The sequence below is a fragment of the Hemicordylus capensis genome, chromosome 3, assembly GCF_027244095.1.
Source record: "Hemicordylus capensis ecotype Gifberg chromosome 3, rHemCap1.1.pri, whole genome shotgun sequence".
In the NCBI taxonomy this organism is placed as follows: domain Eukaryota; kingdom Metazoa; phylum Chordata; class Lepidosauria; order Squamata; family Cordylidae; genus Hemicordylus; species Hemicordylus capensis.
Window position 1 is genome coordinate 286,502,277 of NC_069659.1, and position 27,975 is coordinate 286,530,251.

The 27,975-nt window shown below is 43.1% G+C and overlaps 1 protein-coding gene across 4 annotated transcripts in view; it reads right to left on the bottom strand.

The window, feature by feature from the left end:
• The window catches only part of ARMH3 (armadillo like helical domain containing 3), a 237,969-nt gene that overhangs the window by 144,577 nt on the left and 65,417 nt on the right, over positions 1-27,975 (bottom strand). For all 4 annotated transcript variants that reach the window (XM_053305039.1, XM_053305040.1, XM_053305041.1 and 1 more), the window contains exons 17-20: positions 26,332-26,397; positions 17,484-17,553; positions 14,524-14,584; positions 11,138-11,226 (exon numbers count right to left, since the gene is read on the bottom strand). In XM_053305039.1, coding sequence (XP_053161014.1) covers positions 11,138-11,226; positions 14,524-14,584; positions 17,484-17,553; positions 26,332-26,397 — 286 coding nt within the window. The remainder of the gene's footprint in view (positions 1-11,137; positions 11,227-14,523; positions 14,585-17,483; positions 17,554-26,331; positions 26,398-27,975) is intronic.

The window sequence follows — 27,975 nt, forward strand, 5'->3', positions numbered from 1 at the left end:
GCTTGTCCCTGGGTTTCCAGTTCATGTTTCTCCACAATTACTTGCGCCACCCAGCCTGTTTCTAAAAGCAAGCAGCAGCAAGGACTAAAAGAAAGGTGAAGGGGAGCCACAAGCAGATCAAATTCCTCACACAGATGGCAGACCTGAATGGAATGAGACTACCTTGTGACCAAGTCCATAACTAGTAGACCTGCCTAAATCATTTCAATCCGGTATCTGCAAGCGATTTCCTAAGCACTAAAAGAGCTGGTAACACATCTCCCTCTTCTACCCTTTTGAGTAAATTTGAAACCATTGTCCTCACAGCTTACTTTGACTGGACCTGTTCTGAAAGTCCAATTATACATATCATGACATCTCCAAGAAAAGCTACAGGGCACGTGGGGGCATGTCTACCTCCAAACTATTTCCATGGACTATATAATTCATGGTGATTTGTCAACAATTCCAGCACACACGAGAGGTAAACAAATCTAAGAAAAGTTGACATCCTTCAACAAACAAAATAAAAAAGGCCACTGCACACTTCTATACGTCATTTAAATGTATGCCAGATGACAAGCACTGAGGGTACATTCAAGATACTGCCTAGTAAACAATACATACAGATGATTAGCCATGTTTAAAACTAACCAGTTGCCAAACCTATAAAGAACCCCACAGAAAAACAGAGACTTACCTATCTCCACAGACAAAATTTCACTAGTCATTCTGGACTGTCTCCAACAGATATCTGTTTGCCATAAAATTTCATCTCATCCTCGTACAGTCAGCAGGGTACTGACAGTGCATGATTCCAGGTCTCAGAAAGGCAACCCCAACTGTCAAGTACACAGCACACAAACAACAAAAGCAGATGGCCTAACTCCACACACATAGCTCAAGCATTTGTTCTGTGCTTTGTCCAGTCCAAAATGGCTCCTCGTCTTACTAATGCCTTTCAAACTCTTACTACAAAGGATCTAAAAGCATCCACCCGTACCCTAAAACTTTGAGAAACAAGAATAACACTGCTCAGCACAGAAGTTACAGGAGGTGGCTGTGTCCACAACTGACAGCACTGGTGCTTCATCTAACTGCCCAGATTACAGCTCTTGCTCAATTTCCTCTCTCTGGGATAACAGCACCCAAAGAATGAAATGTAGGATAACCTGCATTTAAGCTGTCCTCTTAAGATATTTTTTTCAAAACGGAGATTGCTACAAATTGGTAGGGTTCTTCAACTCACACTGCTCCGAGTCAATCTGCGAACTGGCATTTCCAATGCTCAGCAGGCGCTGTAACAAAGGAAAATCCCTGCTCACAAGCCTGAGCTGCCTATCAACAGTCCAGCACTCAGGGAAAAGCTGCTGGGAGTCTGTTACTTTCTCTAGACCCCTTGGAAAAGTAATCATACTGACCTCCTTGCTACAAGATTTACCTTTAAATGAAATTAATTCAACATAACATTAATTTCCTACTAGGAATTAGCTCTATTTATCACCTTGGTATTTGAGCAGTGTGTAAAGCAGTAGGGAGGCCAGTCACAGAGAAAGAGAGGAAGCAGGATTTCCATACAGGTCACGCTGCATACCAAAATTTTGTGTCAGAGGCTCAAGAGGTTCGAGTGCTAGCACAACGTAACTCAAAATGGAGAGCGTCATCCCCAACAGACTTTCTGCTTGTCTCCCGTATTACTATGCCAGAACTTCAGAATTTATATACATGGTTTGCAAAAAGCAGGCTAGGTAGAAAGACATATAACACCCTGCTATAGTTGTACAACACACACTGAACATTATTATTCCTGTATTGAGCCTTAGGGATAAGGCAGGCAAACACTTTCTAAGTATGTATTAGGTGCCGTGCCCAGTTCCTCTAAAATTTCAAAATGCAGCTTTCCCAATTCCCTCATGGTACCCTGGAGAAAAACCATTTGCTTGCTTGCTTCCTGCAAAATGAAGGGTAGGTCCAGCTCTAGGGCTTGTACTCCTCCAGATGCCCTACTTCTTGAGGCAGGAAAAGAAGCAACTGCAGAGCAGACAGCTGGTCTCTGGAGCATGTTCTACCAACTCTGCTCTTCAAAAGAGCAGATTCATGTCAGTTCCTTGCCCCAGGCAGCACTCATTGACTGAGTGAATGAAGCAGCCTCCCCAGATGTATTCTTCCTCCTGTCTGGTGAAAGAGTTTCAACTGAGAGAAGGCAGGCACACCACAGTAACCCTAACCGCCCTGAGCCAGTTTTGGAAGGGTGGTATAGAAATCAAATAAATAAAAAAATGACTGTGCAAGTTTTAGAAGAGAAAGTTGAGGGACTTCCCAGATTATTTAAACACACAGCAAACCTCTGCTATAGCAAAGGGCATTTTCCACCTTTAAAAACTGAGGGAGAAGTGTTTAAAGTAAAATAAACGCAGGACACTGCTGCAGAGGTAAGGAGCCAAGGCCACAAGATCTGAATCCAAACTTGTAATGTGTCTTCTCTGGCCCTGAGTTCAGTTGCTAGAGTTGATGGCATGAGCTATGGCTGGAGCCATGGGCAGAAGCACAGTTACTCCGGCTAGAAGGATTACGTTGGTGTAAGCAAGCAAATCTCCAGAACAGATATTTAGATGTGTCTATTAGTGACTGCAACATCAATCAAGTTAAGGTTAACCAAGATTTTAAAGCCAAGGTTTGAATCTGGTTTCACATTCCAATTAAGAATTATTTTATTTTATTTTATATTATTTTATATCTATACCGCCCTTCCAAAAATGGTTCAGGGTGGGTTACACAGAGAAATAATAAATAAATAAGATGGATCCCTGTCCCCAAAGGGCTCACAATCTAAAAAGAAACATAAGACAGACACCAGCAACAGTCACTGGAGGTAACTCATTTATGTTGGCCACAATTAATCAAGGTGGGTGGGTAGAATTTGCTCTGGAAAAGAGAAGGGCCAAAAGGCATGAGCACATGATCCTGCAACTTGCACTGATTAAATAAGCCTGAATGTTACCATTTGGATCTGTCAGATACATTAACTTTCCGAGCTCGTTGACTTGGGTAAGGCAACTATACGATGGAACAAGATCACCCAAGGGACAATATGATGAGAAGCAATCTAGAACAATACAATTCTAGAAATGTGAAAAAGGTTAATTATACAATTAATTCATTATGAGGAAGTATTTATTTAGCAGTGTCTACTGCTAGACTTCTCAAGAAAGAATTTCCCTACATAACCTGCCTCATAATCTGATCAAGGAACATATTTTAGACAAATTGGAGAGGTCTCAGAATACAGCAATAAAGATGGCAAATGGCTTAACTAGGAAGGAAGACAGATGTGACAAAGAATAAAGGAACTGGACACTTAATCTAGAGCAGGGGTCCCCAACCTGCGGCTCTCCAGATGTTACTGAACTACAATTCCCATCATCCTAGCCACAATAAGTTGTAGCTGGGGGTGATGGAAATTGTAGTTCAGCAACATCTGGAAGGCTGCAGGTTGGAGACCCCTGATCTAGAGTGATGAAGTCTGGAAGGGGAGACTGGGGTGCAATTTTGACCATTATATATACACACACGTATACATACCAAGTGCAGTTATAAAATAAATGCAAACCAACTGTTGTCCTCAAAAGTAGAATAGAAATGAACTTCAAACAGCTACCAACAAGAAAGATCTTTCTCACTCAAGAGTGCTTGACCAGGGAGTCAGTGAGCCCATCATCAGAGCAAATCTTTTGGTGGTGGATCTAACTCTACCATCTTCAGTAGCAGCAGGATAATAACAAGGTTTGTCATCCTTAGAAGCATTTAAGAGAGCCGTAAAGACACTTTTAAAAAGCCTGATTTAAACATGGTTTTAAACCATGGTTTTAAAGTGATTAATGTCAAAACTGTTTTTAATTTTGGTTGTGAACTACCTTGAGCCATTTGGATTGGGCAACATAAAATGAAATAAATAAGTATAGAAGGAAGTGGAGACTATTCCTGTAAGAGGAAGAGAATAGGAGGAGAAAGGATAGAACTTACGCCTCCTAATTACACCTGTCCACTACTCCACCATTTCCATACTACCTCTATAGCTATGGTGCCAGAATCTATTATTTTTTAATTTTAAAAAAAATTATATCCTGCCATTCAGGTTAAAAACCTCATAAGACAGCTAGCAATAATGATTTTAAGAAGTAAAACAAAAATTCAACACAAGAATTTAATAAAAACAAAGTGGCAGGCAGAAAAGATAGAGTAAAATCTTTAACTGAAAGTTTTTCACAAGAAATAAGTTCTGGCCTCATGTTTAAAAGCAGCAATAGTGGGGAACTGGCGAGTGTCCCTAGAAGGAGAAAGAGAAAAGTTGTGGTGCCACCACAGTGCAAGTCCTGTTCCCGACCAAAGAGCAGGACTCAACAGGTTGATCATTAAACTGGAGTAAGCTCTTATGGACAAAAGAAGTTTTAAGGTAGTCCCAGGCCCAAACTGTGAAAGGGCTTGATGTCAACAACAGCACTTTGAACTGGGCCAATAACAAACTGGTACAGAACTAGTGTCACGATTGTACCACCAGGCTCCCACGACGACTACGTTTTGTCTTCAAAGGCATCTCTACATAAAACACATTACAACATTCCAGTCTGGATATAACCAAGGTCAGATTTGCCTTCTATAGGTAGGGCTGCAGCTGGCACACCAGCACTCCTACCAACTCATGTCACCCAGACATCCAGAGATAATGACAACTCTAGACTGCAGACTTGGTTCTTATTTATTTATTTGTCAAATTTGTACACCACCCCAAACTTTCATCTTTAGGCAGTTAACAACAATATAAAACAAGTTAAAACATATACAAAAATCTTTAAACAATTTAGGCAATCTAAAAACTAAAAACAGATTAAAACTTTAAAATTTAGAAAGCTGAAAAAGCTTGGCTGAAGAGGTGGGTTTTCAAGAGCTTTCAAAAATTGTCAGAGATGGGGAGTATCATATACATTCCACAATCTTGGGGCAGCAACAGAGAAGGCCTGTCCCCGTGTGGCCTCCAACTGGAGATGGACCTCTCCAGACGACCTCAATGGGCAGTGGGGGTCATAATGAAGAAGACGTTCTCTTAAATACCCAGGGCCCAAGCCATTTAGGTCTTTTAAAGTTATAAGCAGCACTTTGTACTTTGCCCGGAAACCTATTGGCAGCCTGTGTAGTTCTATCAACAAAGGAGTAACATGGTCTCTCCAAGACGACCCAGAGACCAACCTGGCTGCTGCATTCTGTACCAACTGGAGTTTCCAGACTACATACAAAGGCAGCCCCACATAGAGCGCATTGCAGAAGTCAAGTCTGGAGGTTACCAATATATGTACCACTGTTTTGAGGTTGTTCATCTCAAGAAACGGGCACAGCTGGCGTATCAGCCGAAGCTGATAGAAAGCCACTCTGGCCACTGCCTCAACCTGGGATAGCAGGGAGAGGTGTGGATACAGAAGCACTCCTGGACTGCGTACCTGTTCTTTTGGGGAAGTGTGACCCCATCTAGGACAGTCAGATCAAAATAGTCTCTGGAGTTCTGACCCCCACACAATGAGTACCCCCATCTTATCTGGATTCATTCTCAATTTATTCTGCCTCATCCAGCCCATTACTACTTTCAGGCAGGCAATTAGGGAGGTTATGCCACCTCCTGATGATGTTGACATGGAGAACTAGATCTGGGTGTCATCAGCATACTGATAACACCCAGCACCAAATCCCCTGATTATCTCTCCCAGCGGTTTCATGTAGATGTTAAAGACCATTGGAGACAATATGGAGCCCTGAGGGATGCCACAAATAAGCTCAGATTTCGAAGAGCAACAGTCTCCAATTGACACCATCTGGAATCTGTCCAAGAGGCAGGAACGGAACCACTGTAAAGCAGTGCCTCCCACCCCCAACTCTCTCAGACGTTCCAGAAGGATACTATGGTCAATAGTATCAAAAGCCACCAAGAACTCCAAAAGGACCAACAGAGTCACACTTCCTCTGTCAATTCCCAATTGAAAATCACCCATCAGGCCGGCCAAGGCAGTCTCCACCCTATAGACCACCCAAAAACCAGTTTCAAATAGGTCTAGATAATCAGTTTCCTCCAAGACCGTCTGGAGCTGAGAGGCTACCACCTTCTCAATTATCTTTCCCAGCCATGGAAAGTTGGAGACAGGCCTATAGTTGCTCAACTCTGAGGGATCTAATGCAGGCTTCTTTAGAATAGGTCTAATAATTGCCTCTTGGTTCTTGAAGGATAACATATAACAGGTTTGCACACTAGCACTCCGATCAGTGCATTTCCCAATCCAGAGCACTTCCATCTTGTCTGGATTAAGTTTCAGCTTGTTTGCCCCATCCAGACACCAGTTCCAGGTTTCCACTGCCTCCTTGGTAACAATTGATGGAAATGAGAGATAGAGCTGGGTATCATCTGCATATTGATGTCACCTCAGGCCAAACCTCCAGATGATCAATCCCAGGAGTTTCATGTAGCTATTAAAACATGGGAGGGGGCAAAACAGAACCCTTAGAAAATGCATAAGCTAGTGGCCCTGTGGTAGAACAACAGTGCCCCAGAACCACCTTGAGGTACAATCCTTCAGGTAGGATCACAGAAACCAAAAGAATACCATAGTCAATTGTATGAAAAGCAGCTGAGAGGGTCAGGAGAATCAACAAGGTTGCACTCCTCACATCTATCTCCTAACAAATGCCATTCAGTAAGGCAACAAAAGCCGTTTCTGTCCATAAACCAGATTCAAAGCCAGTCTGGAAGGGATCCCAACAAACAGTATCATTCAGAACCACCTGGAATTGAGATGATACTTCATGTTCCAACACTTGCCCAATAAAGGTAAGCTGGAAATTGGCCATCAGTTGTTTAAGATGACTGGATCCAGGGTAGGTATTATCAAAACTGGACTTTCCACTGCTTCCCCTAAGGAAAGGTGGGTGGGAGAGATGTCCTGACTCAGAGGTACATTAAGCACCTATAAAACCAAGGTACCCAGTATACTTCCAGACAACTTAATAGACACAAGGAGCAAGAGCGGAGAGTGTAGGTGGCTCCCACATAGCTTGTTTGTGTCCTCAGACAGAACTAAAATTTATCCATAACAACAGGACCAGGCGAAACATTGGTCTCAATCACTTGAGACTGACATAAGAATGATGCCCTAGTCAGAAAGAATGTGAATGATTTTACCTGCAACATGCAATGCAAATTGGTTATAGCAAGATGCTGAAAGTTCAAGCTGTTCCTCAGGGACTACATGCAAAAGTACCTGAACCAGTATTCTCTCTAATTCTTCTCATCTGTGTGTGGAATGAGTTTTGTTCTGGGCGGCAGTATCAAGGCAGTGTGTGCACAAATGCATTCAGAGTAGGGCTTCTCTGATTCAACCTGAGTGGGATCTTAAATTAACTGAGCAGATATAAAGAGCTTGTGATCACACACAAGTATGCATGTCTTAGAGGGAACACTGCCCTGAACTACTAGTAGGACCTTCTCTGGCCAATATTGTACAGATATAATGGTAGTGGAGAATTAAGTGTTTTGTTTGTTTTTGCCACCATCACCATCATAGTAGACCCCAACATGAACCCGGTTGCCTGTGTTCACTTGGATTCACAATGAGTCTTCTACCATTTGTGTACCAGCCATTTGCTCATTTACTTTATTGCCCACAGCTCATCAGTATAGCACAAGTTAGGAGGGATGTCTAGGGTTATTGTATCAAATACCCAAGTAATATACCCATTCCATAGAGAGACCAGGGCATTAGCAGGACCACCAGCCATCTCAGCAAGATTTTGTCCAAGTGATATCAGGAACCATAAGCCTCTGGGGGTTGACCATCCTAATAAGTTCCCCACTCCTGGAGAAGTGTTCTGGATAAGCCTCAAGTCTAACTTTAACCAACAGTGATCTATTCATGACCAACGGGCAAGTGAAAGAGCCAGTCAACACTGGCTCCTTCACTTACAAATCACCCTGCCCCCGCCACCATCCACACTCATGCAAGACACCAAATTGAGTGAATCAACTACCAAATGTGTGATTCGATATATCTTAATAGTGACAGGCAGCCAGGATGAACCATTCCCAGAGTTCATGCTATCTGCTCAGTTGGCTGACCAAGCCCTTTCTGGGTAGACACTTTTCCCAGATAAGGAAACTGACCTAAGCCATCAAGAGTGATGGAATTATATTTCTCTACTTTTCCAAGGCTAGCATTCCATCCCCTGCACATTACACATGCCATAGCACCACGATATCCTAACTCCTCAAAGGCAGAAAATAGGAAGACTCAACAAAAAATCAATTTCCTAAGGGAGTAGCAGAGGTTTGTTTGTTATCCAGGTTGCCAGAACTAGCCACACTGAATACCAATCAAATTGCTACATAAGAGATATCAAAACACACTTGCTGAGAAAGATGATTATTTACAAATAGGGACTGACAGTAAAGCATTAGCATCATTCTCCAGAGAGAAGTTCATGTATACAGAGTGTCCTAGAAATAGCTGCTCTTTCTTACAAACGAATGCATCAAACCTCCCCGAGGCACAGTCTACGCCAGAATCCATGGACACGGCAAGCAATTATCAAGCGACACTGCTTGCACGGGCAGGCTTACTGTCAATCAGCCAAGAAAGCAAAGAGATTGTGCCAAAGGATCAATCTCTTTCAAGCAACAGCAAAGATGTGCCTAGCCATACAATGCCACAGGCAGAAGTAGCCCATGCTGTGAACTTGGCATGTAGCTGGAAAAAGCAGACACATTGTGATCTGCCACTTGAATGCTGTATGTAGCAAGTAACTGTGCTAGCACCTTCATAACCTGCTCACACACAAAAATCTGGCATCTGGGACTTTTGTTAAGGAAATAAGTCTATTTTAAGTGCTAGCTTGTCAATACCATTTTGTGATGTAGGATGCCCTGAATTAAATTCAGCATTCAGGGTGGCCTCATGGCATAAACTAGTTTAACTGAGCGAAGAGGCACCTTTTAAAAGTGGCGATTCTCTTTATTTATCAGGGGAAGAGCAACTGGCCCTATCCATCCCCAGCACAGCACCCCTCCAGTGGCTGTTGCTAATGTATCATGTTTCTTTTTAAGATTGTGAGCCCTTTGGGGACAGGGAGCCATTTTATTTATTTATTTACTTATTTCTATCTATATAAACCACTTTGGGAACTTGTTTTGAAAAGCGTTGTATAAATATTGTAGCAATTGTTAATTGTACTGTCACCTTCCATATCTTTCTTGTTTTCATGTTATCTCTTTCTACTTTGCCAAACCAAACACACCTCGTATTAATGCATACAAAATGCATGCATTCCTGGAGCTGGACTTTCAGAATAGATTGGAAATTCTACTGATGTTGAGGCCATCTCACAGAAAATCTGAACCCCTATCTCGGCTAGTCAAAATTGTTTCTATGGTAACATTTATTTATTCATTCTGTGTGTGTGTCTGTGTCCACCTCAACTAAAGAAGTCTCCAAAGTGGCTCGAAATCAGAACAATAAAAATTATAATATCAGATAAAAACTTAACAAAAAGATATTTAAGACTGACTCACACAAATAAAATAGATAACAAGCACCAAAGACCTCTAATAAAACAGCAGTCAGTAAAATCAATAAATCCAGTAAAACAGCAGCAGCACCACAAAGAACTGAACCAGGCACCTACATGCAAATGTCTCCACCTTATAAATCTGGGAAGGATATACTAAAGACAAATTGTTACAGATAATTATCTATAACAGTATTATTAATCCCATATGGGGAAGGGAGGTTGAAACAGATAGTGGCTTGCCTAAGACTACCTAAAGAGTTTATGGCTGAGGCAAGATTTGAACCATGGACTTCATAGCTCACAACTCAGATTTTTAACCACTACCTCAGAATGATCCAACACAGCCACACACATGGATAGCCTGCCATGGTACATTTCATAAGTGGGCTTTACCCTGTTAGATACTTCCAGCCTTCCAGTGTTCTCCCCAATCCCCCAGTAAATTTTAGGTGGATTTGAACATGCACCATCATGTTCTGCTTTCCCCCACACTCTCTCTGTATCATTGTCTGCTGCTGTCAGGATGGACAAATGTAAGGGAAACAGCTAAGGGCAATCGTTCCAAAAAGTTAGAAAAAGAGTAGGGAGAGCTCTACACCAGGCTGCTTTGAGAACTGTCTCTAGTTCTGCCCTGGATTATTTAAAATGAGTCTGGACTTTTTCAAGTCTTTTTCTAAAGGTAAAAAGCCCCAAGTATTATAGATTTGCCTGTTCACAATCCATGTTGGTTTCCATCACCTTAAATAGTTTGGTGTGATCTGCAGACTTGGCCACCTTATTGCTTATCCCCTTTATAGAGGGGGAGTTTTTATGGAGGAGGAGTGGTTAGCTGTACTCAAACTTCACTGTCTCTCCCACTTCCAAGTGCAGAACAGCAGCACAGAATCAGAGACTAGATAAATCTCATCAGCTAAATCAGTTTCAATCTCCAGAGACAAGCTCAGCACCTATTAAAAACTGCTATGTCCAGACTCATTTTAAATAATCCAGGGCAGAACTAGAGACAGTGCTCAAAGCAGCCTGGTGTAGAGCTCTCCCTACTCTTTTTCTAACTTTTTGGAATGATTGCCCTTAGCTGTTTCCCTTACATTTGTCCATCCTGACAGCAGCAGACAACAATACAGAGAGAGAGCGGGGGAAAGCAGAACATGATGGTGCATGTTCAAATCCACCTAAAATTTACTGGGGGTGAGGGGAGAACACAACAGTTAAAATGGCAACCCCTTTTCCAGCAACAGTCCCATATGGAGGCTCACATCTAGTTCAACTCTGAAAGCAGACCCTGTCAGGAAAATTCTCCTCTTGCATGAAGCAAGCTCAACAATAAAAATCAAAACAAAAATCCACTAAATTTTACTCGTTGCCACTGTCCTTCCTTGCCACATTTATACTTCTAATGAAATAGTCCATCACAAGATATTGAAGGGCAGTATTGATGTGTAATGTGCTTAAGCAATTTTAATAGAACTATTTCTAAAACTGTTAGCACCCTCTTTGAGAAGACAGAGACAAGAAGGATAAACTAATCTTGGAAGAGGGAGCAAGATGCAGAATTTACCTGACCAGAGCTCCCTCCAAGTGTAATGAAGCCTCACTCTGCATTTCTTCTGGTAGCAAAGCAGCTTGTGTACTATCTGAATGCAGCGCCTGGTGGAAGAGACAAAGAAAAACCTAGTGTAATCAGCAACACAGAATTGTAATATATGCTATGGGAAAGGATGACACTTTCAACATCCATCTCCACAAAAGGGAAACACCAGGAGGCTCCATTTAGAGATTTACCAGTAGTGCTGACAGACTCATACGGCCCTTGGAATTGCTGCATATTTCAAAAGCAAGCCCAAATTATTTTTAATATGGTGACAAATTAGCAGTATGGAATGCTCAGGATATCAGCAGACTTGTTGATACATATGCAAGTGCAGAAGTATAACTAAAGAAAGTGAGAAAACGGAGAGGATGAAGCCAGGAAGTTTCTGAAATCTGAATGCAGCGAGACAGATGCTTTGCTAGCAGTTTGGATGAGGCGGTTCGGCTGCGTTTTACAGCTGGGAGAGATCTAGAATGGATAAACTGGACTGCAGCACAAAGCAAAATGTAACATGTTGTGGAAATCTTCTGAATTCATTTCTGGTTTGGGATTCAGACCATTCCTCTGCCAAGAATATAGCCTCCACCAGCACAAAGTATCATGTTTGATATGAATAATTATACTTGATATCCTTCCATGGAAGTTAAACCTTTAAACTGCTTTTCCAAAGAAGTTCTCAAGGATTAACTATAGCACCCTGAAGCAGGATGATGTCAAATTCTCCAGAGTGTTCTATGCTCGATTTTTCTTTTAACAGGAAAATACACATGAAAGAAAAATATGACATTGGAACTGACCACTGTATACTTTTTGATTACTTGTGACAATATGCTTTGATTATTTGTGTCAATACTGCTGAGCAGGCCAACCCTAGCAAACAGACCAGGACAATAATAAATGGTATATAATTTAGAGATGTGCACAAAACCAGTTTGCCCGGTTCGGTTCGAATTCAAACCGGGAGGGGGAGGTTCGGTTTTGGTTTTGCTCGAAACCCGCCTGGTTCGGTTTGAATTTGAACCATTTTGAATTGGTTCGAACCTCCAGAAGTGGGTAGGGTGGTAGCTGACACCCATGGGTACCTACCACCCAACCCTCAAAGCAATCAGACACTCGTACAATTTTTTATGAATTTTTGAATTTTATTTTTATTTTTTTCTCATAGGGTATAATGGGACTTGAACCAGCCCATTATTCCCTATTGTGGAGCACCCTTGGGTGCCAACTACCACCCAAACCCAAAAGCAATCAGTTACTCCTACAATTTTTAATGAATATTTGAAATATTTTTAATTATTTTTCTCATAGGGTATAATGGGACTCGAACCAGCTCATTATCCCCTATTGTGGAGCACCTAGGGGCACAAAAGTGGGGTGGGTGGTAGGCTATCACCCACAAAACCCCAAGGCAACGGGACTGCCAGTAAGCACTTTCTCATTTAGCTCAGATCTATTGGGGGCAGCAGAAAATCTGACTGAGCAGATGAGCCTTCCCCTCCCTCCCGCTGCCACCGCAACAAGGGAGTGTGCTGTGTTGGTATGCTTGCACGCACCAACAGAAACTGTTCACTTCGAACCGGGTTCAAATCGGTTCAATCTCGGACCAGCTTCCTTTCCTGAGGTCAGCCTTGTTTGCAGTCAAACTGCTTGAACCAGCCTGGTTCGCAGCGGACCAGTTCGCTATCAAACTAGTTCAGCGCACCCCTATTTCCTGCACCTGTACTACTTACAGAGTAGTATTAAGCTCTGAGCATACAACCTCCTCATCTTTGGTCTACCCTAAGATTGAGCAAGACATTGAAAAGCAGATACAAATAGCCAAAACAGAAAGCAAATCAAACCAATATCTCTCTCCAACCATCTATACTACATCAACTTATGTAAGGGAGCTAACTGATGTGAAGCTAAGAATAGCCTTTTCTAAAACCCAATTTAATATTCTCTCTTTTGCAGACTGGGAGGGCCAAATTAAGTGTATCAATTGAAGAACTAGAATCTGCTTTTACAATCTCCAATCTACTGAACATCTTATCAATTTTATATTTGAATGTAAAATGCACAAAAGACCTCTGCGCCAAGTATATTCATCCACTGTTAGTTTCAAAGAAGGGATATTTTTTCCAGGAATGTGTTGCTTTTGCTAAAGAATACTGGTAAAGTATCTTACATTTAGGACAGCAACATTTCTTGTTTTAGCACTGTTAGTGTGTTCTAAAGCTAAAGAAAATGCCCTTGATTACAGGAGAACCTCAGTATTCGCAGGGGTTCCGTTCGCCACAATTACCGTGAATAAGGAAACCGCGAAGACTGAGTAATTGTGACTACGGGATCTTGAGTCCACAATTAACCATCTCCTGTCATGTGGGCCATCATAGAGATTTTGCTGTTTCCCTGGGGCGTGTGGCCAAGATGGCGACAAGCTAGCAGCACTATTTACAAGCTGCTATCCTAAAATTGGACCTATCCCCACTGGGGCTGAAATTCCAAAACAGAAATTATATCAACTTCAACCATGGCAAACAACAAGAAGAAAAGCAATAGTTATTTCCCTGGCATCGTCATTTTTTAATTTTGCAATTATTTGCAATGCTTTTAATGTTCAATGTATTAAATGTTTTCCCAGTTACATGGTGGGTTTTGCATAATGGCAAGTTACAATATTACAATAAATGGACTTGACCTAAGATTGAGCAAGGAAGATAACAATTTACAAAAATGTAAGAAAGTTTTGTCAGATGTGATCTGCCGAGTTACCCTTGTTAGGGCAGCTAATCTCTCACCATACATAGAAATGGAGATGGGGTTTAACATCCAGACAGGCCTCAAATCTATTGGAGGGATGTTTCACAAGAATTATTCTAGGAAACAGCAACACAAAATCTACTTTAACTGCATCATTCTCTAAACCAGATATCAGGAATACTGTGCTCATGGGCATGGGCATCAAGACATTAGTACTTCAATTCCAGTTTGGACTTTTGCAGGCCATCAGTAGTATTTCACTCTCTCTGCAGGGGGATGTGTTGCACTCCCACTTGCTTTGATTTTCTGGTTGTTCATACTACGTTATGTTTTATATTTTCTTGGTGTATTGAAAAACTTTCAGGCTTAAGGTTCTTGCTCTCATTCTACTGATTAAGTAAATTAGGAAAGCTCTCAGGAAGAGTAGGAAGGAACTCATTTCTGTTTCAATTTCCTGGCACACCAAACAAAAGCAAGTAACTTAGGAGTTTCTGAAAAGCCTTTAAATTGAACAGACCCTCTCTTCATCCCAGAAAATGTAATTCTAGACAAGCAATAAGATGCCAGTACTGATGAACACTGATGGCCCCTGTCAGCCAGCTGTTACTTACACATAAAGATCCATGGGAAACTCTTTCATCATGTGTGTTATGATGAACTCCACCATCAGATCTAAAAAAAGGGGGGATACAGACAATCACAGCACTATCTAGTTCTAGGATTTATCACCATCTTTAATTTTTGTTTCCAATTCGAGATTACAACATCATTCTGGTTAGCATTAACCATTGCTAACGTAAGTTCAGACATAACAGCATATAATGGTTAACTGCAGTGGGTAGAATTTTCACGCATGACTGGAAGTGCTTGGTAAAGGGAAAGGGGATGATCCATTCCTAATCCCTAATACAAGGTTAAGGGATCTGAAGTGTTATAGCAGCACAAGTCCCTACTCAAATGAAGTTGCATATTTATTTTATTTATTTTTTAATACATTTATATACCGCACCAAACCAAAGCATACCCAAAATGACCTCAGACAGGAGCTGCATTCGATGACTCTCCCAATACCCCAAGAAGACCCTAGTGGGGAAAATTACCTCTGTCATTCTCTGAGTAGTCAATTGTGCAGTCACACCTATGGGATCTGTGCCTCATCTAAGCCTCATTTGAAACTGTCAAGAGCTCAGTCTCAAGAACTTTGGTGCAAGCCACACTTCCATGGAGAGCATGCCCAAATGGCTCTTGTCCTCTCCCTCAGTTCCATTCAACTGCTGCAGAAGAATGACATTAAGGCAAATAATAGGGGCGAATCACTGTTACAGAGACGAGAGAAGGTTTTATGACCACAAGAAGATCATCCATTATAGGTAAGCAACCTCTTCTTCTTCATGGTCTCTGTATAGCCACATGAAGCATCATCAGTTGAACAAGAACTGCAGGATAGCTCTGCTCAAAGCCAGGTCAGTGTAGGAACTAACACTGAAAGCAAAGTGTTATTGCACAAAGGCCGAGCACCATGGGACTGCTCAGAGTTAAGGAATAGCAGTATCTCTGTCAAAGACTGAAGATGCTACCATAGCCCTTGCAGAATGAGCTGTGGCAGTTTCAGGACAGGGTGAGTTGGTGTGCTAACCTGACTATCAAAGAGATCTTTTGTGACAAGATTCACAAGCCTATGTGAAAACCAGACTAGCAGATAAAGAGATGTGGGATGCGATGGGAAAAGGCAGTTTGGTGAAAGCAGAAGGAAAGGGCCCATCACATATCAAGTGAAGGTGGAATCTGTTGACAGCAAGAGAAAAAATCCAGAGCAATATGGCCCAGAGCACATGGAACACAAAGAAAAGGGTGCTGCTGCTGCTGCTGCTGCTGCTGCTGCAGAAGGCAAGGGCTCTGAAAGTTGAGAGCAAGAAGCAGTGTGCAAGATGAGGGAATGTGCAGACTGATGATGATTGGGACGAGACAGAGGTAAACAAGGCCTTTTTTGTAAATTCTTATCTGAGCTTTTCTGCAAATTTCTTAGGAACCAAGGTTTCAATAAGTGTTAGGGTTGAAGCAACCAGCATCACACTTGAAAGCAGTGTTAATAAGGAAGGAGCCAAGACCCAACATGAGGGAGTAACCTGAATTCGTTCCACAGTAAATGATATCAGACTGAGTAAATGCAGAGATGGAGCACCCCATCTCTGAATCTTCCAGTGTCACCAAAGATGTGGCTGCAGTTGAGACCAAATGCACAAGAAGAATGACAGGTGGTGCCAAAATCAAACAAAGCAGTTTGGCATGTGTGCTTGTAACTTGGGCCAACCAATCAAAGGCCTGAACCTCTTTTCCCCAAAGTGGCATGAAGTCTGGTAGAACAACTGTGTCTTGCCTGCATGAAATTCAACTTCATGCTCTTCAACAAAACAGAAGGCAGTGATAGTGACCATCAGTGATAGGAAAGCTGACCCAAACCAGTCTTGCAATTTTAGAGTGTGATTCATAGCAACAGAAACTCATAGTTGGCAGCTGTGGAAATGGTGGTAAGAAAGAAACAGCACAAAATAAATAAATACACAAAACAAGAGAAAGAATCAAGGAAAACATTTTTTTAAAAACACTGTACAAAGTGACCAAACTCTCTTGGTTTTAGCAAACACCAAAACAAAAACAAAACAAAACCCAAAACAAGTTCTCTATGTTCTTGACTACTGCAGTGGTCAAACAAGTGAGTGGGGGAAGACAGGCCACATCCATGTGGATAACTCTCGCTCCATCAAGGCATGGCTCACAGCAAAATTCTCAAGGCTGAGCTCTACAAAGTTCCAAAAGAAGCTCTATGCAGATCTCATTGGTATGACTGCACAAAGACCAAGAAGAAGCAATGCATGGAAAATTTCTGTAGGAACTATATTTCAGAAAGCTCTTTTGTGGAGGACATTTATTTTAAACAAAACATAATGCAGAGGGGTGCCTTATACCAAAAGAGCACTTTCCAAAGCATATTAAATTTGATAAAACCTGAAGCAGTTTAAATTGTTTATGTACTGCTGAACCAATAAGGACCATCAGCATTATGCAAATACTCCATTCCTATTCTAGATACAGTTCTAGGTATCCCAGAACGGGCAAGGTAATCCAAACTCTTCTGCCAACAGGTGTCTATCTTTTTCATCATTGCACAAAGGACTGTGCTATTGAAAGAAACCTAAAAGTACAATTTGATTCAGTCCACACCAGCTCATCCTGCCTTTTATTTGAAGACTTCAACAGTTTGTTTTAGCCATTTGGGTGTAGCACTCACCCTAACATATTACCAACTAACAAAGGTTGATAAATCAGCTACCCCACTAGCCTCTGAAAATAGTTAGAATCAATGTATCACTACACTGCAGCATTTCAGGTACATTTAGCAATGAAGATTTGCTTTTCACCTTGTCAAAAGAAAACGAGGCGATCAAGGGAAGAAGGTTGCCTAAAATATTTCAAAAATGAGAGCTAGCTTGCAAATACTCCCCTGTCTGTGTCAATTCTTCATCCCCCAACTTTGAGCAAGCAGCTGACCAAGTTTGACAGTTACACTTACCCAGCACTGCGCAAACGAGAGGCCGGCAGGGAAGGTTCTTGTCTGCAGCTTTCTTTCGGTGTCTCATAGGCTTCAAAACACAGGGAGATGAAATAGTCATACAGTGCTGGGTGATGACACCCAGAGTGCATGATCACAGCTGTCTTCCACTGTAAAGAAACTGCTGCCAAAAGAGATATTTTATCCCTCCTCCACTTTACCAATTTGGCTATAAGCAAAAGGGCAGGCTGACTGCTAGCTGGTCACAAGGCTCAGCTAGGTGGCCTATTTTCATCCAGGCATCAGCCTTCTTATGTTTTTAATCAATCACCTGGAAAGAGGAGAATTTCACAGCCAGAAAACCTCAACCACTGTTAGGCAAGCTCACTAAAAGGTTGTAATGGCAAAACTCTTTTGGTTAGCTATAATCCAAGTTAAAACTGTCTCCAAGATTTCAGGTGGTTAAACTCCCCCCAGCTGAGCAGTTCATGACAAAATACATAAGATACCATAATAATAATAATAATAAATAATAATAATTCGATTTCTATACCACCCTTCTAAAAATGGCTCAGGGCGGTTTACAAAGAGAAAAAACAAATAAGATGGCTCCCTTAGCATAATGTTATTAGCATAATGTTATTAGCATAACAAAGAAACAACTCTTTAATACATCTTCCACCTCCATATTAGCTCTCCTATCCTCCAAGCAGCACATGACAGAAGGCTCACATACAAGTTACACACTCTCCTCAGTGCACACCATAAGAAAACCATGAGTCCTTTCATGTTCAATACAGAGCAGATAAGTATTCATATTATGTTGTGCTTGTGGCAATGAAGCCTCTGGCACAAGCTGAATGGTGTGATTGCACAAATTGTGCACAAACATTCAGATTACTTGAGAAACAACATGTCAGCATATCTGCAGTTTAACTTCCATGAAGGAAGAGGAAGAAGAAGTTGCCAGTTTGGCTAGGATTCATGCAAGCCCTTACAGCCTGTGAAGAAGCCTTAGGAGGCAGGAAACTTAATAATAATAAAAAATAATAATAATAATAATTTGATTTCTATACCGCCCTTCCAAAAATGGCTCAGGGCGGTTTACAAAGAGAAATAACAAACAAGATGGCTCCCTGTCCCCAAAGGGCTCACATTCTATAAAGAAACATAAGACACACACCAGCAACAGTCACTGGAAGTACTGTGCTGGGGGTGGATAGGGCCAATTACTCTCCCCCTGCTAAATAAAGAGAATCACCACGGTAAAAGGTGCCTCTTTGCCCAGTTAGCAGGGGACTAACTTAAGGGGAAAGGTTGCTGAAATAAGGGAACAGGCAATTAACCAAGAAAGAGGAACCCGAGGAAATGATAGATGAAGAGATGAGGAAAAGGACAAAGGAAGCAAAATGCTGAGGTGAAAGGGCTGTAAACATTATGAGGCTCTCTCTATCTGGAACAGCTGCAGGTTGGGGCAGGTGAACAGGGAATTGGGCTAAATGGCAAGGTGGACAAATTTGCAGGTGACACAAAATGGAGCATTGGTTCACTAACCGTGAAGGCTTCGTCTTGCTGCTGGAGCCAAGGACATCTCTGATTGGGTTATCCTTCCCACGTGCTCTCAGGCAGGACTAATTGAAAAGTATTACAAGCCTTAATAGCCCGGGACGGAAAACCCCGCCCAGTTCTTTTAGGCCAAATGTGCAAGTAACACAGAATGTAATAACTATAGAACAGTTAACAGACCAATATAGAAAACAACAGTAGTCACCACAATGGTTCTGGTGAAGAGATTTTTACATTCTAGTATGCTCAGGTTTCCCATGGGGTAGGCCAGGACACCGCCTAGGAGGGCAGAGATGTCCTTGGCTCAAGCAGCAAGAAGAAGCCTTCACAGTAAGTGAACCAATGCTCCATTCTCTGCTGCCTGGAGCCGAGAACATCTCTGATTGGGACATACTACAGCTCTGGCCATAACACTCTCTGGGAGTGAGTGTCCTTGCCTACTCCGGGGGAAGAACCTGCTGCAGCACCCTGCGACTGAATGCTGCCTGGGAGGAAGCATACAAATCGATCTTGTAGTGCTTTGTAAATGTTGATGGCGCCTTCCAAGTAGCCACCCTGCATATCTCCTGCACAGGGGTGTCTGTTGAAAAGGCAGCAGATTGTGGCTGCTGCTCTCGAAGAATGAGCCAGCATATGCTCTGGTGAACGTAGATGTAAAGACTCATACACCAAAGATATGCATGCATGTATCCATCTGACAATAGTAGGTGCTGATGCCTGATTGCCCATGGAAGCTGGAAGTAAACTCACAAATAAAGCTTCCATATGCCTAAAGCCCTCTGTACATTTTAAATACATCTTGAGACATCTTCATACGTCAAATTTGTGTCACTCTTGCTCCTGGTCTAGGACAGAAAGATGGTAATTTGACATCCTGCAAGTGATAATATGCCGAAGTAACCTCACGACTGAAAAAGGGGTCTGGTATGAGATGCACCAAGTCAGCCAAAAATACACAGAGATTCTTGTGGGCAGACAAAGCATGTAATTCTGGGATTCTACGTGCAGAAGTCACCGCTATCAAGGCAGCCGATTTGTATGATAAGAGTCTCAGAGGTATGGATCTTATTGGTTCAAAGGGTAGTCCCTGTAGTGCTCATAGAACAGTGTGCAAGTTCCAAGATGGAAAACGATGGACCACCATGGGTGAAAAAAGAATTGCTCCCCTCAGGAACCTTTTAATATGAGAATGATTCATCACTCTGTTACTTGAAATCCCTGAGATAATTCCAGCAAGTGATGTCGTCTGTCTCTTCAGCATGTTTGCTTTGGGCCCTTTGTCCAAGCCCTCCTGAAGGAAAGCTAGAAGGTCCTTGATCGTCACTGCGCCATGAAGGATTGAATGTCTAGCCAACTAATACAGAAAAGCTCTTCATGTGTATTGGTAGATGCGTTTTGTTGAATCTCTCATGGACACTAACATGGCATTTAACACACAGTCCGTATACTGATATTGTCTAAATATTCCCCGCTCAATCTCCAGGTGGCTAGCTGTAACCAGCCTGGGTCATGGTGCTCTACTGGACCCTGATGCAGTAAGCCTGCTGACACAGGGAGAAACCATGGTTCTTTCGTTGCAATGTGGTACAGTTCTGGAAACCATGGCCTCCTAGGCCAGTATGGAGCTATCAAGATTACCTGTGCTCTGAGTTATCGAACTCTGAGAAAGAATCATGTGAGAAGCGAGAGTCGGAGGAAACGCGTACAGAAGCTCCAAAGGCCACTCTGCTGACAGCACATCCACTGCTTCCACTTGTGGGCATGGAAAGCAGGTGAAGACCTGGGGAATTGCGTGTTGAGCATCGATGCAAATAGTCAACCTGTGGTCCCCTGAAGCATCGAGTGATCCTCTGGAAGACCCAGGTGACCCACACACCTGGAACAGTTGCTCTTGACTCAGATAGTCTGCAATCAAGTTAAAATCTCCCTGGACATGGTGGGCCATGACTGATGCTAGATTATTCTCTGCCCAAGACTAGGGATGTGCACAGAACCAGTTTAGAGGCCCTTTATGGGCCTCCAAACAAGTTTAAACAGTGGGTGGTTCTACCAGTTTGACAACGGGGGGTGCATCTTTAAGGGCGGGGGGAGCGTGCACATACCGCCGCATTTTCCGTCACATTTCCCCCCGATGGAGCTCCATTTTGGTAAAGCCCCTCAGGGCAGAGGCATACCTCCCTGGCACCCCGTTGTTGTGTCTCCTGGAAGTGACCGGAAGTATCGGGGGCACACACACACACAGCAGGCATGCAACGGGTGCAACGAGCGCGCGCCCATGCCCGGTGCACACAGGCGCATCTTATACGTCCGTGAGGCGGGGCAGCAGTGAGGTACACCGCCACCCTGAGGGGCTTGACCAAAACGGAGCACCAGTGGGGGAAATGCGTCTGGAGGAGTAAATGCACCCTCCTCTGCCCTTAAAGATGCGTGCACACACACCACAGTCGAACCACCCCACCCAAGACATGATCAGCTCTGCCTCTGTCTGCAACGATCTCAACCTGGTCCCCCCTTGTGTGTTTATGTTGGCTTTCACTGTTGTGTTGTCAGTCCTGATCAACACATGCCTCTTGCGGATTATGCCCTGGAATGCTAGTAATGTCAGATGAATAGCCTGCAGCTCCAACCAGTTGATGTTGTGAAGAGATTCTGTTGTGGACCAATGTCCCTGAGCTGCTCTGTAGACAATGAGCCCCCCAGCCGGTCTTGCTGGCATCTTCATGATGATTATTTGGGGTGGATCGAGGAGCTCCCTTCCACAACGGAGGTTGCAATCCATCATCCACCACTGGAGTGACTCCAGAATTTGTTGAGGTAAAGATAATGTTATGTTGGCCTTCTTGGCTATAGGACTCAAAAACTGAAGAAGGAACCACTGAAATGCTCTCAAGTGAAATCTGGCCCAAGGCACAGAGTCCAGGGTGGCCACCATTATGCTCAGAAGTCGAGCTAATGATAGTAATTTGGCCTCCCAGGCTCAAATTACATCTGCTACTTCCTTTTGTAGAACTTGCAATCGCTCTTCTGGCAAGAGGAGTTTGTCCTTGCAGGTATCGATTAGTACACGTAAGCGTAAGATCTTGTATGATGGTACCAAGTGGTTCTCTTCTCTGTTTATAGGGAACCCGTGCTGTTCTAGCGTTTGCAGTTAGCTGAAGGTCCCCTGATGCTGCTAGCATGGACAGTGACCTCAAAAGAAGGTCTAAAGAAGCAAAAATGCGAACACCCTGTAGTCTCAAGTGAGCGATCAGAGGTGCCAGCAACTTGGTAAATATCCTTGGGGTTGATGACAGTCTGAACGGAAGGGCCTTGTACTGATAATGTACCTGCCAGTACTTGAATCATAGTATTTATTTTTATTTTACATTTTATATCCCACTCTTCCTCCAAGGAGCCCAGAGTGGTGTACTACATACTTTTCTCCTCACAACAACCCTGTGAAGTAGCTTAGGCTGAGAGAGAAGTGACTGGCCCAGAGTCACCCAGCAAGTATCATGGCTGAATGGGGATTTGAACTCAGGTCTCCCCGGTCCTAGTCCAGCACTCTAACCACTACACCACACGGGCTCTCTTGTGTGACACCAACTGTCAGGGTTTATTGGTATACGTGCCTCCTTTAGATCTATGGATGCTAATAGGTCTAGGTGTTGCAAGGCTTCCGTCATGGAATGAAGAGATGCCATATGAAATCTGTGCTTTGGAACCCAACGGTTCAGGATCTTCAAGTCCAGGACTGCCCTGAGTGATGTGTCTTTCTTGGGTACAGTGAACAGATTGAATAAATCCCCTTGCCGTGCAGAAAGGGTGGAACCAACTCTATTGCATTTATGTCCATCAGGTGTTGTATTGCGTTTAGTAAACCTATGTGCTTGATAGGCCAACGAGACCTTATATAAATCTGATATAAATCTGTTGGGAGGAGTACTTATTAGATCTATAGTGTATCCTGTCGCGATTGTACTTAGCACCCATTGGTCTGGGGTAGTCTCCTGCTATCTGTCTAAGTAAGCTCACAGTTACTCTCCCAGACCCTCTACAGGTAAGATGTCATTTCTTTGGTCTGGGTTGGCTTGAGAAGCTCTTTCAATCCTTGTTGTATGATCTAGCCCCCTGCTGTCTGTTCCATTGGGGGTGTTGAGATCTAAAATATCTGTCCCTCCCCCAAAAGGAGTGTCAGAATAACCAAAAGGGCTGGAATTGAAAATTCCTCCTGCGGGGTGGACATTCCTGGAGCCGAAAGCATAGGCATAGCTTTACATTTTTCCTTTAACTCCACCAATATTTCTTTGAGAGGCTCCTCACCAAAACGTTTTACCCCAGAGTAAGGTAATGTAGCCAGATTTGTTCTGGACGCCGCATCTACAGACCAGTGTTTCAACCACAAGTTGCGCCTTCCTACAATTGTTGTGGTAGAAGCCCTGGAGGCAAACCTTATAGCATCTAAAGTGGCATCTGATATGAATGCCTGAGCCTTTTGAATTTTTATCAATTGATGTCTGAGGCTATACATGTCAAGCGGAGGAACCTGGATTAAGCCATCCAACCACACTACTGAGACATGGGATAACATAGATGCTGCCACTGAAGACCTAATAGAGAGGAAGGAGGCCTCTATAAGTTTGTCATTTTGGTCCTTAAGTGCCGATTCCCCATCTCCAGGCAACAGCACACCATTCAACAGGGCCAACACTGGGGCATCCGTGGGGGGAACTTTGAACATATCAGCTGCCTCTTGTTGAAAGGAGTAATATTTATTAGCCAATTCCAAGGATTTCAAGTTAGATGTTGCCAGGTTTTTCTGGTCATCAGACCATTCCCGCTCCCCTTTTTCCAGTGGATCCAGCCCTGGGTCCCTAGGCGGAGTCTCCACAAGTATAACAGAAACATTTAAATCATTTGAAATAGCCACAGGAATAGTAGGTTGAATTATAGTATTATAACTTATCTCACCTGCATTCTGTATTACAGGTATTAGCATCATAGTAGTAGGATTGGGGGATTCTGCTCCATAGCCCTCTGAGGAATGGACCCCCCCCGCCCGATTCCAGTCTCCCATTGAACAGGGGAAAGAGGATGCCTTGTTCCCTTGCTGTACTTTCATTTTCTTTTGGTTTTCCTAGGGGGGTGGCTTTGAGAGCCCTTGGAGGAAAGAGAATGCCCTCTGCTCCTCTTTTTGCCCATTTTGGCCCTTTACATTACTCCCTTCAAGGAAACAGCTGAAGTGTCCTTGTTCCAATTTTGCCAAGTAGTGGGCATTTCCTGGGGGAAATTTATCACTGGGATTATCAGGGGGCCCGTTGCAGGAGTATTTAAGCTAGCTGCCACAAGGAGGGATCTCACCAGTGCTGCCGCTGTGTCTCTCTGTCCAGCTGAAGTAGCGTCTTTCCTTTGCCCTGTCCTGGCTCCCTGGAGGTCCATGGCCAACCAAGTTGTAGTTGGGGAAGCACAGGCTTGAGCAGCAGCAGCTCCCAACATTCCCACCAAAGCAGAAGAGCCTCTGGTGCCAGAGCAGGAATGGTACACGTCTGCTGTTCTGAGCTCAGTAGCAGTAGGAGTGAGGCAGATGTCTGGCCCACACTGACCGGCTCTGTGCCTCCCTGAGCTCTGGTGGAGCTCCAGGTTTTGCAGACTGGTTGGGAAGGACCTGGTCCAGCATCCTTCTGTATAGCCCAGGAGGGATCCGGTCCAGCGTCCTCCATTTTGGATAGATTGTGTGATGCAGCAGTTAATGGTGGCAGCATAGGAAGCAGAGAGCTCAGGGTTCTAGTTGCAAATGGAAAGCCCATTCTGCTCCCTCCCCTCAGTAAAAGAATATGCCTAAAAGCCTGGTGATGCTCCACAGGCATACGGAGAGAGGAAAAGAAGAGAAATTAAGAAAGGGGTTTGGGGGTTGTTGTTTTTAAGGAATAAGAAGAGAGCAGAGAAAGACTGACAAAGAAAAGGACTAGAAGGTCTTAGCTGGTAGAGACAGAGTATAGAAAGGTAAGTTCAAATAAGGTAGTAGCTAAAAAGTTAGTATGGCGATAAGAGTGCAGCAGGACTAAAAGAACTGGGCAGAGTTATCCATCCAGGGCTATTAAGGCTTGTAATACTTTTCCGTTAGTCCTGCCTGGGAACATGTGGGAAGGATAACCCAATCAGAGATGTCCTCGGCTCCAGGCAGCAGAGAACTATTTAGGGTAGTGAAATCTAAAACAGATTCTGAGGAGCTCCAAACTGGGCGAGAGGACAACAAAATGGCAAGTGTAGTTAAATGCAAGTAAGTGTGAAGTGTAAAATCCTAACTTCACAAATAGATGTTGGTGACTGACCAGGACTGGGATCCTCGGGTTGTGGTGGACAGCTCACTGAAACAGGGGCAACCCCAGGAAAAAAAATTTAAGGGGGCATCAAAGGGGCAAAGTGCATTTATGGGTGAGTGAGCTATGTCCCATATGAGATGTATGAAACAGAAATGCGAAACAGTGGAAGGCAAGCCACTTTTCACTGGGGGGGTGGGTCACATGCCATCCCTCTGGAGCCACCCTTGCACTGAGAGTGTCAATTTAGTACACGGCAGCTGTAGGAAAAGGTAAATGCCATCCTAGGGATCATTAGGAAGGAAAGTGAAAATACAACTGCTAGTATTATAATGCCTTTATACAAATCTATGGTGCAACTACATTTGGAATACTGTGTACAGTTCTGGTCACTGTATCTCAAAAAGGATATTGTAGAAATGGAAAAAGTGCAGCAGAGGACAACCAAGGTGATCAGGGGGCTAGAGCACTTTCTTTACAAGCTAAGGCTACAACGTTTGGGGCTTTTTAGTTTAGAAAAAAGGTGATGGGGAAACATGACAGAGGTTTATATTCTCCAAATATGCATGGTTTGGAGAAAATGTGTCAGGATAAGTTCTTCTTTCACTCAAAACTAAAACAAGGGGTCATCCCATGGAACTGACTGCCAAGAAATCTAGGACCAATAAATTTAAGTACTTTGACCCAGATCATGGTAGGAGGCTAGGATAATACTAATATTAAAACCAAATAAAGACTCTGTCTTAATTTCATCTTACAGATCCGATGTTAAATAATATTACCACCTATTTGCATCAGTCTTGTAACAGTCTTGTAACAAGCTACAGTAGTTGTTCTATGTGTATTAAAGGGCTAGTTAAGCTTTCAAATGTCACTAGCCTCACAGTGTATATCTAATGTCAAAGCTCCTATTTGCTTGGAAAACACAAAATATGTAAGCAGCTAATGATTCCAAGACATTATCCCAGCTTGACAAGGCAGGGCCCTTAGTGGGGAAGACTCACCATTCTGTGGAGGTTTACTCTAAAATTCATGTTGTCATCATGCAGAAAGGCATTAGCATACTGGTCCTATTGGAGGGAAAATGAATAAAAATTGCATTGTCATGCAGCCTTAATTATAAGCCGGAGTGAAAGACAGCATTCAAGTATACAACTATAGATGAATACCAGTCCTGATAAAAGCTTTCAAGTGGATTCCCCATCTAGATGACCAGGCTCTCCCAGCACCTGACCTCAACAAACTGATTGGTTTTAAGCTTGCACTACTGTACATTCTGTCAATAGCTTCTGTGCCCTCCTCTTTGCTCAACCTAGCTGAAAGTATCAAGAAAGCAAGTGTCAAGGGGAGCTTCTCCAGCCTCTCTCCCATAGTCTTGCAATAAAGCTTTACGGTAGATTTGATGGACCATCACCTCAGGAGACTGCTCCAACCAATGGAGGGTTGGCAGCCTTGATCCTCAGGCAGATCTCATTTCAAGAAGAATTCTAAACCAAGTCATGCTCTAAACAACACACATCCAAGTATACTTGCCTCCCCTTTCATTCCCTGGTCCAACATGACCTTACTAGACACAGGCAATAATTATTCTGGTATCTACATGCCATTCTGATAGCTGCTGTGATTGTCAACTGAGGTTAATTGATGAGAGTTAATAGGAGTCACTCTATAGAATCTTGAGATACCACTTTTAAAACATCCAAGACCCTTGGGAGCACTGATAGGATGACCTACTGTAGACAATAGGATCTTTTTTTTTTAAAGCTAAACAAAACAAAGTCAGCCTATTAGATACAGGTCTTGAACATATATTTTTTCCATTGGTAAAATGGGGCCTGTTCTTGCAGACTGAGAAGCACCAATACACAGCAATATATCAAGAGATATATTCAAATATCAAAAAGTTGATTACTCCTCAATAATATCAAATTCTTCCTGAGCTAACCCCTTCCCATCCTTGTTTGACTTTCTTTTAGTCAGTCATAGTGCCTCCTCCTTCCTGAGGAACACTTTATCACTTACATCTAGGAAGCCCAGGTGGACTAAAGTGAGCTTCCATATTTTGATACACTCATACATTGTATTGACAAGGGGGCAATAAATCTAGATCTAGATTTAGACTCCACAGTTATCACAGTGTCAGATGCAGAGGTATCCAGCAACTCCTCTTGTGTGGTTAGGCTGGATCAATTTCAGTTTGTGACTCCTGAGGATGGGGACAAGCTGCTTGGAACGGTGCGTCCTACCACCTGTCTGCTTGATCCTTGCCCAACGTGGCTTATACTGTCTGGCAAGGGGGTTGTTGTGGAGAGCCTGGTGTCAATTATAAATACCTTTCTGAGAGAGGGCAGGATGCCTCCTTGTTTAAAGGAGGCAATTATAAGACCTATTCTTAAGAAGCCTGCCTTGGACCCCTCAGAAGTTAGTAGCTACAGGCCTGTTTCCAACCTCCCATGGCTGGGCAAGGTGATTGAGAGGGTGGTGGCCTCCCAGCTCCAGGCGGTCTTGGAGGAAACTGACTATCTAGACACATTTCAAACTGGTTTTTGGACGGGCTATGGGATGGAGACTGCCTTGGTCAGCCTGATGGATGATCTCCAAATGGGACTTGACAGAGGAAGTGTGACTCTGTTGGTCCTTTTGGATCT